Here is a 13,283-nt window from a genome sequence, read left to right as displayed (position 1 = left end):
TACAACTGTCCTTCTATTTTTCTGTTTCTTTTCTGGCTTAACCATCTAGCCCAGGAACTACAACTGAAAACTAGCAACCCTGCTAATGTTGGCATATTTACAGTTTGTAATTTGTATTCATTTATAAATATATAAACTGTTGATTGATATGCACTGTCCCTGATCAAATAAACTGAGTAAACTAAACTGTTTATTTGTAACTGATCAGAAGAGTCATTCTTATACATTCTCTCATTGTTCTAACATCTAGTGAATAAAATATTAGTGAAATTAAACTAGTCCTAATTTTATGAGATAAAATCTCTGCAGTTTGGACTGATTTCCTACTACTTCCTAAATATGGTCCTGGGAGCATCTCTCAAATCAGGATTAGCACGTTATACAAATAACGTTGTAACTTATAGAACCACTTCTTCTAATATAGGAGAGCAAATGTGATTTGCGATGTTTGTAAGTTAGTTTACTGTTCAAAAAGCTAAGAAAGGGATCAAAAGGAGATGTATTTCTATTGTTGGGGTTAACTTGTGGAACAATGCTGATATACTGTACATTTAAAGATAAGTCATTAGTCAGTTTGTAGGCCTATAGCTATTTTTGAGGGATACAAATGTGAATAATTTTTATTTTGTTTTGGAGGCTTAATTTGTTAAGAATATAGGAGACCTATAAGCATTGTGCTTCAGCCTGTACCTTTTCAGAGACCGTTGACAGCCTGGAATGATTGTACATATTGTATTGTGTATCATGTGTGTGATGACTGAATGAAAACAAGAAATACTACTAAAACTACTACTTATCTCAAAACATTCGTATCTTGAATGTTTTCAGTTTGAATCTGTAAAACTACAACATGAATATTAGGTATTATGAATTATCATACAGATTGATAATTGTTCATTTTATGAACAACAAATAAGTCACTCAATACATATCTGGCTAATAGGAGAGTATTTCTCCTGAGTTATTATTTCTTGCTTGGTGGTAAAAGTCTAACCATGTTGTCTTCCTGTGTATGACGGGCTTACTTCATCGTTGGATCAGTTCCACAAGAGGATTGAGAAAACCCTCCAAGAGGCGACAAATAATGATCAGAAACAGTTACCTATCTTTTATTTATTTATATATCTGTTGTATCTTTGTAGTGGTTTGTTAATTAATAAACATTAATAAAACATGACATGGATTTAGAGGGTGTGTTGTTGCTTTAATGGAACGCATACATCTGTGAAGAACAATGAACTCACATGTACGTTCAGCCTATTAACACAAACACAGAGACGTCTCAAACTAATAACCCAAGGAAATGGTCTGCATTCCAATTATGACATCATTCATTTAAACAAGATATCTTTAGATATTATAAAGTCAAAAAAACATTTAAGTTGCCTATATTTGGAGAACTATTAGCTGAATATCAAAGTAATCTTGACGTGCGACGACCATTTCCTTCTGTTATTGCCAAACATACCTTCAGTGTTTTTATAGTATGGATATACTATAAGGATGTTTCATTTGGACCGATCAAAACACTGATAAAAAGATAGAAATCTATAAAGATTCTTACTGGTAAGATAAGGACGACTCGTGGAAATTGTTGGCAGGATGTGATCGTTGATACGCGAGACGTGTCCTCCCGACGTCTGCTCCGAGACGGGCCTTTGAAAGGCAAACGCAGTGTTTTATAAACAGCTGTCGAGCGGCGGCCATGTTGACTCTCTGCCATGCGGTTGGACTTGTTGAGCTTGTCTGCTGGTAACGGAACCGGTACCTCCGCGTCGGAACCCTTCAGAACCGCGGTGTCGCTCCTTCAGGTACACTTAACCCTTTGTCGTGTGGCAGTGAAAGGGTTAACCTTCTGTATTGTCACAGTGAAAGGGTTAACCTTCTGTAGTGCGGCAGTGAAAGGGTTAATAGTTCAGCAGTGTGTAGCGTAGGCCCTATATATATATAACTGTACATACGTAGAAAACAACAAATACATAGACGACACACACAAACTATGTACCGACAACAAAGTGAATTCCTCATAAAAAAAGAATTCCATAACGGCTTCGGGGAGGAAAAACAGGAATAGACGGGAGACCGAAGGGGGTTCTGTGCGTCAAAGCCTCTGAGGACGAAAGACAACGACATGGAGCCTAAGTATCTTCTCTGTGGAGGTAAAGGTGGCAACAGAAACGGACGGTAGAGAAGAAACATGTAACGTCACTCTATGGCAACGAGTGCCTGAGGAACACAGGAGCTACAGGACAGTCCTCCATTGAAGAAATTCCTAAGTCGGCTAATCGATTTGTTGATTTAATCGACAAATCGCGGGGGAAATATTGTGTTTTACTGCATGTCATCGCTCAGGGAGGGGGGCCTCAATACATCTAGTGCTTATTAAGTGCCACTAATTGACTTAACCCTTTCACTGCCACACTACAGGAGGTTAACCCTTTACTATCACCACTACCGTCTGTAGTGCGATAGTAAAGGGTTAACGTTCTGTCGTGTGGCAATGAAAGGGTTAACCTTCCGTGTTGTAGCAGTGAAAGGGTTAACCATTTGGTTAGTGCGGCAGTGAAATGGTTAAGTGCCACTAATTGACTTAAAGGGGGGTTTGGTGGACCAAGATGAATCCACTATAGGAACGGGGGCAGCCGCCCGTTATTTACATTATTCACATGGCTCCTGCTCGGCCGCTAGCGTCGTGTCCCATTCACTGTCCTCTCCGAGACCCAGGGGGGTCCACACGGAACTCATCCAGGATTCATTGTCCTGTCAGAGCAGAAACGCCCCATCCGCCCCTCCCCTCCCCACGGATGAGTCGGACCACGCGGGCCTCGTCCGTCCAGGAGAGGGCAGGCTCGCTCAGCAGGAGATGATGAGGTCGCTGAGAGACTGGAGGCTGGGGGTGCGTGGGTCTGGTGGTCCACCGGAGGACAGGACCTCGCAGGCAGCCAGCTCGTGGTACAGGGCGTTCAGCACCTCCAGGATGTGGGCCTTTCCTGTACAGGAAAAAAATAAGTAAAAATGGTAAATGGTATTTATATAATATAATATTTATATAAATATACACTTTGACTGCTGTTTCGATAGGGTTAGGGTCTTTACTCTTGGCTACATTTGAAAAATAAACACTGCATCACTTAATACGGACTGTATTGATCTACCGGTATTTTTTTTTTCTCCACTTTTTCTCCTTATATTTCTATTTTTCTCCCATCCCAATTTCGCCTCGCCAATTCTCCCTACAATTCTCCCCTCCCCTGTCTCGAACGTTGCTAGGCCATGCCTCCCACTGGTCGGCTGCAGTGAGGACCAAGCCTTGCATCACGTGTCCCCTCCGGTACACGAGGAGGCAGCCGTTGCATCTTTTCACCTGAACAGCGCGATCTCTCAGTGGCGAGGAGTAACGCGTGGGAGACTCACGCTGCCCCGTTACTTCCTGATTCTGCTGTACAGGCGCACCAACCGACCTGTAGGAGGCGCTGTCCACAACGTCCAATCCCCACCCACCGGCTTTCCCACCCCTAGCACTGCCAATTGTGTTAGTATGAACGACCAGCCAAGCTGGTAGCAACGCCGAGAGCTGGGCTCGAACCCAGCATCTCCTGCGTTAGTGGTGAGCCCCTTGCCCACTGCGCCACTTAGCCGCACTGTATTGATCAATTTGCAACGTGAAATAAATCTGCCCGGTCAGGGCTCTATGTTAACCTTTTTCCCCAAGGAGCAATGAAAATATTTAGGAGCACACAAAGAAATTTAGGAGCACAGTGAAACATTTTGAGTTTATTAACAAACTATTTATTACATGCATATTATACTGTGCATGCGTGTGCATACTAAGGGACACATCTATATATCTACAATAACTTTACAACTTGGAGAGAAAGGGGAGAAAGCTAACAGATGTGACTACTGTGTGGAATCACATAATATAACTTAAATCTAGTTATACTCTTTTAATAACTTTACAACTCACAGAGTAATTTAATTGCTGATTATCGTGTTTCACGGGCCTCCGTGTCTAGTTTATTGGGTTTGAGAGTCTACATCTGTTCAAAGCCGAGTTACCATGGTAACCTCTCTTAACGAGCGCCGGCAGACAGGGCCCACGTCCTTGGAATTAAGTAAAAGTAAATAAACCTGATAGAATAGTAATCTGGTAAAAGGAAAAGTCCTCCATTCAAGTAAAAGTATTTAAAGAGATAAGATAAGATATTCCTTTATTGATCCCCTTGGGGGAAATCCAGGTGTCATAGCAGCGTGGGGGAGGGGGGAGGGGAGGTACAGGTATGGGCAGGGTAATACTATTTCTTGTTACCGACTCGTGTCAATCTTCCATGTTTTCGCTATAGTGTCTGCCTTATGTCTCTGATCCTGTTTTGTAGTTTATTTTGTAGACCATGCTACACATGTATTTAGTTCATATTGTTTATGGACAATGAGATGGGAGTGGAACTTTGTACAAGCCCTTTGGGCTTCGTTCCCTCCTAGCACTGTTTTTTTTTTTTTTTATAATGTGCTAAATAAATAAACTAAACTAATACTAGAACGACATAAATATAGACAATACAATTATATCTGAATAGTAAAAGAAAACAGTATACACAAGGTACCCTAACTGGCATGATATACGTTGCAGTAGTCCATGCAGGTTTTGGTGGTTAAGAGTCAAGACACTTAGTGGTCAGGCATTCCTAAAAGTACTTGACATTTAATGTACTCGTACCAAAAGTAGTTCTAACAGCGTGTCCTAATATTTCAATATATGGAATATATTTTTTATGCAATAACCTCTGTAGGTTAATCATGAAGGGCTGGAGGACCACAATTATAATGTATTCTTTATTATAATTGTACGTCTTGTATGCAAAACTCTTTATTAAAGTACTTGTAGATGTTATAGATATATTGTAATTGTATGGCGTAAAAAATAGGATATCTCCTTACTTTGAAGTGTTATGGAATAAAAGTACATTTATTTATTTATTTTACATTTATTTTGGATTTCATGCTGTTTTTTTTTTCTTGATTTACTGTGATGTTTCTTCTTGACTCGTTTATAGAAGACTCGTCGGGCCCATGGGGACACTAACTTGTGATTTCGGGCTTAACAAATCAATTTGATTAAACATTTTAATTTGATTTATGAAGTCAGCTAAAATGGAAAATATGCCGTACTCCAAATACTTGTAACTCCAAAAAACCCAACTTTTCAGGAGATGAAAAAAATTAACACAGATTTGAGGGCGAATAGAGTTACGAGGTTTAGACAGATTTGATCGGTTTAATGCTTTCCCATTGTTTAAACTTTGTAAAACCATTTATAACAAAATAATATATATAAAAAAGAAAATGGAGTTACGAGGTTTTCTATACTTCAGCACTCACCGTGTTGAGGGTCGCTACAGGACTCCAACGTGCTGAGCAAGATCTTCCCCAGAGACCTCCGGGAGACGTTCTGAAACAAGAGACAACCGTATATATATATATATATATCTGTCAGGCCGTTAACAGGCAATTTGACTTGTAACCCGTTCAGAAAAGCTGTACCATGTGTTTCACAAATGAAACAAATCTGTTCTCAAATCCCTAACCGTTGAACAGTTGAAGGGGCACTTCACAAAAAAACAATGCCGATTTATTTTGCACACATCATCTCACACACATCCAAAGACTTTGCTGTGGTGCCAGGAGAACAGCCTCTCCCTGAACGTCAGCAAAACCAAAGAACCGATTGATCTACGGGGGCACCGGTCGAGAGAGTAGTGAACAATTTAAAGTACCTCGGAGTCCCACATATATACCCGAGGACTTGACATGGACCACACACATAGTCAGTGGAGTGAAGATGGCACGGCAGCGCCTCTACTTCCTCAGGCGTCTAAAGGAAGTTCAAAGTGAGTCAGAAGATCTTAAAGAACTTCTACTCGTGCACAATAGAGAGCATCCTGACTGGTAACATCGCCTCCTGGTTTGGGACTAGCACCGCACACGACCACAGCAGACTGCAGAGAGTGGGGCGATCAGCCCAAACGCACAATTGGAGGTGGGCTTCGCACTCTCCAGGACATTTACACCAGGCGTTGCAGGGCCAAGGCTAAGAGAATAGACAAGGACTCTAGCCACCCAAACAACTGCCTCTTTGCCCTGCTGCAGTCCTGTGTCACCTTATATGTGACACTTGAAACGTAAACTAAATTAATGCGTCCAAAATCGTTCCGAGTTTGACAGTTATTGTGAGTAAATTAGTTTGATTGTGGCCACCAGTGATGTCATCAGGGACATTGAATCCTTGTGTTGTGTTAATTACAGCTCAATGAAATGATAAGTTAGCTCTACATCATTTCATGGTGCTGTAATTAACACAATTCAATGTCCCTGGTGGCATAACTATTATACTGCACTATTTCTCTGTGATTGACATTGCACTATTTCTCTATGTTTTATTCCCCATGTTTTTATTCTCTTTTATTTTATATATCCGACCGAGGCTGGACTAGTCAATTACTGTTTTCCCACAGATAGGCGGGACGTTTTGTGACCGTGAAATGTGAAAGGCTTTACAGACCAAGTCTTGGTGTCTTTATTATTTATTATAATTTGTATTGCACTGCACTATTTTACTCTGTCTGTTGCTTTTATTACAGGTTCGAAACTGTCTGGTATTAAACTGTGTGGGTATCAAGCAAGAAAGACTGTCAGGCTTTAAAACTGTTTAAGACCCAGGCCTAGAACTGCGCCCTGAGAGAGGGAACTGTGCCCTGAGAGGGAGGTTTGCCCTGAGAGGGAGGTTTGCCCCGAGTGGGAGGTTCGAAGGGTCAAAGTGGGTATCAAACAAGAGGGAAGACTGTCAGGTTTTAAACTGTGGATACCAAACAGAAGGTAAAGACGACTTTGAACTGCTAAACAGTAATCCAGAACTATTTTATTACACTGTAAAATATTTTCTTTATAGTATGTCTGCACTTTATGTGCTCATTTCATCATTCATGTCTTTTCTATTCTACTAAAACGCAATCAAACCATAAACAAGGTTGCCTGTTGTGATGTTAGATCCTGATTTCATGTCTTCTCATTTTACCCTCGATATTATTTGACTTCTTTTTCCTTTTATCTCTATGCCCCACTATCCGCTGGGTGCATAGTTGCATACTATGACATTTATCATGTTTTAGCAGTTAGAGCAGCAGTTAGAGGAGCAGTTAGAGGAGTTAGAGGAGGAGTTAGAGGAGGAGTTAGAGGTGCAGTTAGAGGAGTTAGAGGAGGAGTTAGAGGAGGAGTTAGAGGGGTAGTTAGAGAAGCAGTTAGAGGAGCAGTTAGAGGAACAGTTAGAGGAGTTAGAGGAGCAGTAAGAGGAGGAGTTAGAGGAGGAGTTAGAGGAGGAGTTAGAGGAGCAGTTAGAGGAGTTAGAGGAGGAGTTAGAGGAGCAGTTAGAGGAGTTAGAGGAGGAGTTAGAGGAGGTGTTAGAGGAACAGTTAGAGGAGTTAGAGGAGGAGTTAGAGGAGGAGTTAGAGGAGGAGTTAGAGGAACAGTTAGAGGAACAGTTAGAGGAGCAGTTAGAGGAGCAGTTAGAGGAGCAGTTAGTGGAGCAGTTAGAGGAGGAGTTAGAGGAGCAGTTAGAGGAGTTAGAGGAGGAGTTAGAGGAGCAGTTAGAGGAGTTAGAGGAGGAGTTAGAGGAGGTGTTAGAGGAACAGTTAGAGGAGTTAGAGGAGGAGTTAGAGGAGGAGTTAGAGGAGGAGTTAGAGGAACAGTTAGAGGAACAGTTAGAGGAGCAGTTAGAGGAGCAGTTAGAGGAGGAGTTAGAGGAACAGTTAGAGGAACAGTTAGAGGAACAGTTAGAGGAGCAGTTAGTGGAGCAGTTAGAGGAGCAGTTAGAGGAGCAGTTAGAGGAGGAGTTAGAGGAACAGTTAGAGGAACAGTTAGAGCAGCAGTTAGAGGAGTTAGAGGAGGAGTTAGAGGAACAGTTAGAGGTGCAGTTAGAGGAGTTAGAGGAGGAGTTAGAGGAGCAGTTAGAGGAGCAGTTAGAGGAGCAGTTAGAGGAGTTAGAGGAGGAGTTAGAGGAGCAGTTAGAGGAGTTAGAGGAGCAGTTAGAGGAGCAGTTAGAGGAACAGTTAGAGGAGCAGTTAGAGGAGTAGTTAGAGGAGCAGTTAGAGGAGCAGTTAGAGGAGTTAGAGGAACAGTTAGAGGAGCAGTTAGAGGAACAGTTAGAGGAACAGTTAGAGGAGCAGTTAGAGGAGCAGTTAGAGGAGGAGTTAGAGGAGCAGTTAGAGGAACAGTTAGAGGAGCAGTTAGAGGAGCAGTTAGAGGAGCAGTTAGAGGAACAGTTAGAGGAGCAGTTAGAGGAGCAGTTAGAGGAACAGTTAGAGGAACAGTTAGAGGAACAGTTAGAGGAGCAGTTAGAGGAACAGTTAGAGGAGCAGTTAGAGGAGTTAGAGGAGCAGTTAGAGGAGCAGTTAGAGGAACAGTTAGAGGAGCAGTTAGAGGAGTTAGAGGAGCAGTTAGAGGAGCAGTTAGAGGAACAGTTAGAGGAGCAGTTAGAGGAGCAGTTAGAGGAACAGTTAGAGGAACAGTTAGAGGAGTTAGAGGAACAGTTAGAGGAACAGTTAGAGGAACAGTTAGAGGAGCAGTTAGAGGAACAGTTAGAGGAGCAGTTAGAGGAGCAGTTAGAGGAGCAGTTAGAGGAGCAGTTAGAGGAGCAGTTAGAGGAGCAGTTAGAGGAGCAGTTAGAGGAGCAGTTAGAGGAGCAGTTAGAGGAGCAGTTAGAGGAGCAGTTAGAGGAGCAGTTAGAGGAGTTAGAGGAGCAGTTAGAGGAACAGTTAGAGGAACAGTTAGAGGAGCAGTTAGAGGAGCAGTTAGAGGAGCAGTTAGAGGAGCAGTTAGAGGAACAGTTAGAGGAGCAGTTAGAGGAGCAGTTAGAGGAGCAGTTAGAGGAGTTAGAGGAGCAGTTAGAGGAGCAGTTAGAGGAGCAGTTAGAGGAACAGTTAGAGGAGCAGTTAGAGGAGCAGTTAGAGGAGCAGTTAGAGGAGTTAGAGGAGCAGTTAGAGGAACAGTTAGAGGAGCAGTTAGAGGAGCAGTTAGAGGAACAGTTAGAGGAACAGTTAGAGGAGCAGTTAGAGGAGCAGTTAGAGGAGGAGTTAGAGGAACAGTTAGAGGAACAGTTAGAGGAGCAGTTAGAGGAGCAGTTAGAGGAACAGTTAGAGGAGCAGTTAGAGGAACAGTTAGAGGAGCAGTTAGAGGAGCAGTTAGAGGAACAGTTAGAGGAACAGTTAGAGGAGCAGTTAGAGGAACAGTTAGAGGAGCAGTTAGAGGAGTTAGAGGAGCAGTTAGAGGAGCAGTTAGAGGAACAGTTAGAGGAGCAGTTAGAGGAGTTAGAGGAGCAGTTAGAGGAGCAGTTAGAGGAGCAGTTAGAGGAGCAGTTAGAGGAGCAGTTAGAGGAGCAGTTAGAGGAGCAGTTAGAGGAACAGTTAGAGGAACAGTTAGAGGAGCAGTTAGAGGAGCAGTTAGAGGAGTTAGAGGAGCAGTTAGAGGAACAGTTAGAGGAGCAGTTAGAGGAACAGTTAGAGGAGCAGTTAGAGGAGCAGTTAGAGGAGCAGTTAGAGGAGCTAGAGGAGGAGTTAGAGGAGGTGTGTGTGTTCATATTTTTGATATCCAAAGCGCTCCGCCTGAAAATAAAATGCTGGCTGTGGACATGAGCTAGGTCGTCTCTCTGACTGACCAGGTCTCTGAGCTGCTGCAGGAGATGAAGGACGTCCTCCAGCTTCTCCTCCACCAGGGACAGACCAGACACCCTCTCCCTCTCCAGCCTCTCCTCCACCAGGGACAGACCAGGCACCCGCTCAGGCTCCAGCAGCTCCGTCTGAAGGCCCTCCGTCTCCTCCGTCTCCTCAGTCTCCTCCACCTTCTGCTGGAGCTCCTGCACCAGGGAGTCCTTCATCTGGAAGCACAACACGAGCCATTCAGCCTGACGTTAGGGCGGGGCGATATGGCCAATATTTTTATCATGATAAAAATGTTCATATCGTTCGATATCGATAATTATAAAGATTTTATTTTTTATTTATTATTATTTAAACAACAAATGTATGTTTATTTTGCAGCAATTCTTTGTCGTTGCCGCCATCTTTAGTTCAAGTTCAAGTTTGTTTATTAATTGTCATAGTAAAATACAAAGAATACTTCATCATGAAATGCTTTTTTCTGTATGAGCCCCTGGGAGTGTGCTTCATACAGTAATAGATCAAAAGTATAAAATAGAAAAAGTGTAAAATAAAGTGTTCGGTCAATATACATAATATACAATATACAATACAGAGTAAAAAAAAGTAACAGTGAGGTGCAATGCAGCAATGGGATGAGGTACAAACTTAGGGTAAGGTGCAATGAGGTAGGAATTGTAGTGCAAATCTCTTTACTAAATGGTAAATGGCTGCATTTATATAGCGCTTCCACCCAAAGTGCTTTACAATTTGTTCCTCACATTTGACCCATTCACTCACACATTCACACACCGACGGTGGAGGCGACCACCATGCAAGGTGCCAACCTGCTCATCGGGAGCAATTAGGGGTTAAGTGTCTTGCTCAAGGACACTTCTTCGGCACGCTGCCCGGGAGGAGCGGGAATCGAACCGGGAACCTCCGGATTACCAGGCGACTACTCTACCTCCTGAGCCACTGTCGCCCCTTTACTACTAAATATAAAGTGTGTTAAAGTGTCTAAAGTGAGTAAAGTGGGTGATAAGGTGAGTGTTTGTTTAAAGTGAGTGTGTACGTGTGGATGTGTGTGCTGTGAGTGTAGATGATGAGGTGTTAGTTACATATAGTGTCATTGTCATTGAGTATCCTGATCCTGACAACACAAGCCTTTCAGCCTGACGTCACACGCCCGGAGCAGAGGTCTCACTCCACATATCCTACACGTAAACACAGAGGTCTCACTCCACATATCCTACACGTAAACACAGAGGTCTCACTCCACATATCCTACACGTAAACACAGAGGTCTCACTCCACATATCCTACACGTAAACACAGAGGTCTCACTCCACATATCCTACACGTAAACAGAGAACCTCACAGTCACGCTTTTGTTTTCACTTTCTGCCTTCCCTCTCGCGAGCGCCGGCCGTTTAAGGAAAACACGTTACGTCACACGGTCCCCCGTCTCGGCCCCGCGTTCCCGTCTAGTGAACACACGCTCTATGGCTGTAACTGGCCGGTTTAATTTATGATATTCCTAAGTGTCGTGCGCGTCGTGGCGTGGGGTGGGGGAGGGGAGTGTTTCTGTGGTCAACCTCAGTGAGAAACAGCTGCACATACACACATACAGGGAGAGGCTCTGTGAGCCGGGCGCTGGGAGAGCCGGGGCTTGGTGGGTTGGAGGCACCAGAGGGCCGTGCCGCTCTCGCTGTGGTTTCTCTTTGAAGCCCCTTTCATAACAACCTCCACCAGTCCTCTCCAATCTAATTTTACACACAAGCCGCCTCAAAACGACTCCCGATGCAGAGCAAAGACAAAAAAGCGTCACTGGCGAGCGAGGGTAAGCACTCTCTCTCTCTCTGCGGAGCGGCTCCAGTGGTCTAGCGGTGGTGGCGGCGGGAGGCCCACCCTGGCGTAATGGAGGCCGCTGGTCGTTGGCACCTGGTCCTGCCTGTGCCCCTCACCCCCTCCCCCCTGTACTCTTCACCCCCTTCCTGTATCACCTGGTCAATCCCTTCCCCCGCCCCCTTCCAGAGGAGCAGCTAGAGCAGTTAGAGGAGCAGTTAGAGGAGGAGCTAGAGGAGCAGTTAGAGGAGCAGTTAGAGGAGGAGCTAGAGGAGCAGTTAGAGGAGCAGTTAGAGGAGGAGCTAGAGGAGCAGTTAGAGGAGCAGTTAGAGGAGCAGTTAGAGGAGCAGTTAGAGGAGTTAGAGGAGCAGTTAGAGGAGCAGTTAGAGGAGCAGTTAGAGGAGCAGTTAGAGGAGTTAGAGGAGCAGTTAGAGGAGCAGTTAGAGGAGTTAGAGGAGCAGTTAGAGGAGTTAGAGGAGCAGTTAGAGGAGCAGTTAGAGGAGTTAGAGGAGCAGTTAGAGGAGTTAGAGGAGCAGTTAGAGGAACAGTTAGAGGAGCAGTTAGAGGAGCAGTTAGAGGAGTTAAAGGAGTTAGAGGAGCAGTTAGAGGAGCAGTTAGAGGAGCAGTTAGAGGAGCAGTTAGAGGAGTTAGAGGAGCAGTTAGAGGAGCAGTTAGAGGAGCAGTTAGAGGAGCAGTTAGAGGAGTTAGAGGAGCAGTTAGAGGAGCAGTTAGAGGAACAGTTAGAGGAGCAGTTAGAGGAGTTAGAGGAACAATTAGAGGAGCAGTTAGAGGAGCAGTTAGAGGCGGAGCTAGAGGAGCAGTTAGAGGAGTTAGAGGAGCAGTTAGAGGAGCAGTTAGAGGAGTTAGAGGAGCAGTTAGATGAGTTAGAGGAGCAGTTAGAGGAGCAGTTAGAGGAGTTAGAGGAGCAGTTAGAGGAGTTAGAGGAGCAGTTAGAGGAGCAGTTAGAGGAGCAGTTAGAGGAGCAGTTAGAGGAGTTAGAGGAGTTAGAGGAGCAGTTAGAGGAACAGTTAGAGGAACAGTTAGAGGAGCAGTTAGAGGAACAGTTAGAGGAGCAGTTAGAGGAGTTAGAGGAGCAGTTAGAGGAACAGTTAGAGGAACAGTTAGAGGAACAGTTAGAGGAGCAGTTAGAGGAACAGTTAGAGGAGCAGTTAGAGGAGCAGTTCGAGGAGCAGTTAGAGGAACAGTTAGAGGAGCAGTTAGAGGAGCAGTTAGAGGAGTTAGAGGAGCAGTTAGAGGAGCAGTTAGAGGAGCAGTTAGAGGAACAGTTAGAGGAACAGTTAGAGGAGCAGTTAGAGGAACAGTTAGAGGAGCAGTTAGAGGAGCAGTTAGAGGAACAGTTAGAGGAACAATTAGAGGAGCAGTTAGAGGAGCAGTTAGAGGAACAGTTAGAGGAACAGTTAGAGGAGCAGTTAGAGGAGTTAGAGGAGCAGTTAGAGGAACAGTTAGAGGAGCAGTTAGAGGAGCAGTTAGATGAGCAGTTAGAGGAGCAGTTAGAGGAGCAGTTAGAGGAGCAGTTAGAGGAGCAGTTAGAGGAGTTAGAGGAGCAGTTAGAGGAGCAGTTAGAGGAGCAGTTAGAGGAGCAGTTAGAGGAACAGTTAGAGGAGCAGTTAGAGGAGCAGTTAGAGGAGCAGTTAGAGGAGCAGTTAGAGGAACAGTTAGAGGAGCAGTTAGAGGAGTTAGAGGAGCAGTTAGAGGAACAGTTAGAGGAGCAGTTAGAGGAGCAGTTAG

At 44.2% G+C, this 13,283-nt stretch overlaps 1 protein-coding gene across 2 annotated transcripts in view; it reads right to left on the bottom strand.

Annotated features, from left to right (window-relative positions):
- Nucleotides 1-1,221: 1,221 nt before the first annotated feature.
- efcc1 (EF-hand and coiled-coil domain containing 1) overlaps nucleotides 1,222-13,283 on the bottom strand; it is a 60,414-nt gene continuing 48,352 nt past the window's right edge. Inside the window, exons 6-8 of one of the 2 annotated variants that reach the window (XM_084316998.1) lie at nucleotides 9,707-9,925; nucleotides 5,380-5,449; nucleotides 1,222-2,990 (exon numbers count right to left, since the gene is read on the bottom strand). In XM_084316998.1, the coding sequence (XP_084173124.1) occupies nucleotides 2,854-2,990; nucleotides 5,380-5,449; nucleotides 9,707-9,925 (426 nt within the window). In that variant the 3' untranslated portion in view covers nucleotides 1,222-2,853. The remainder of the gene's footprint in view (nucleotides 2,991-5,379; nucleotides 5,450-9,706; nucleotides 9,926-13,283) is intronic. The other variant, XM_084316999.1, reaches the window with a different exon arrangement.

Source organism: Notolepis coatsorum (assembly GCF_963971535.1).
Source record: "Notolepis coatsorum genome assembly, chromosome: 6".
Classification (NCBI taxonomy): Eukaryota; Metazoa; Chordata; class Actinopteri; order Aulopiformes; family Paralepididae; genus Notolepis; species Notolepis coatsorum.
This window is presented reverse-complemented; position numbering and strand designations above follow the sequence as displayed.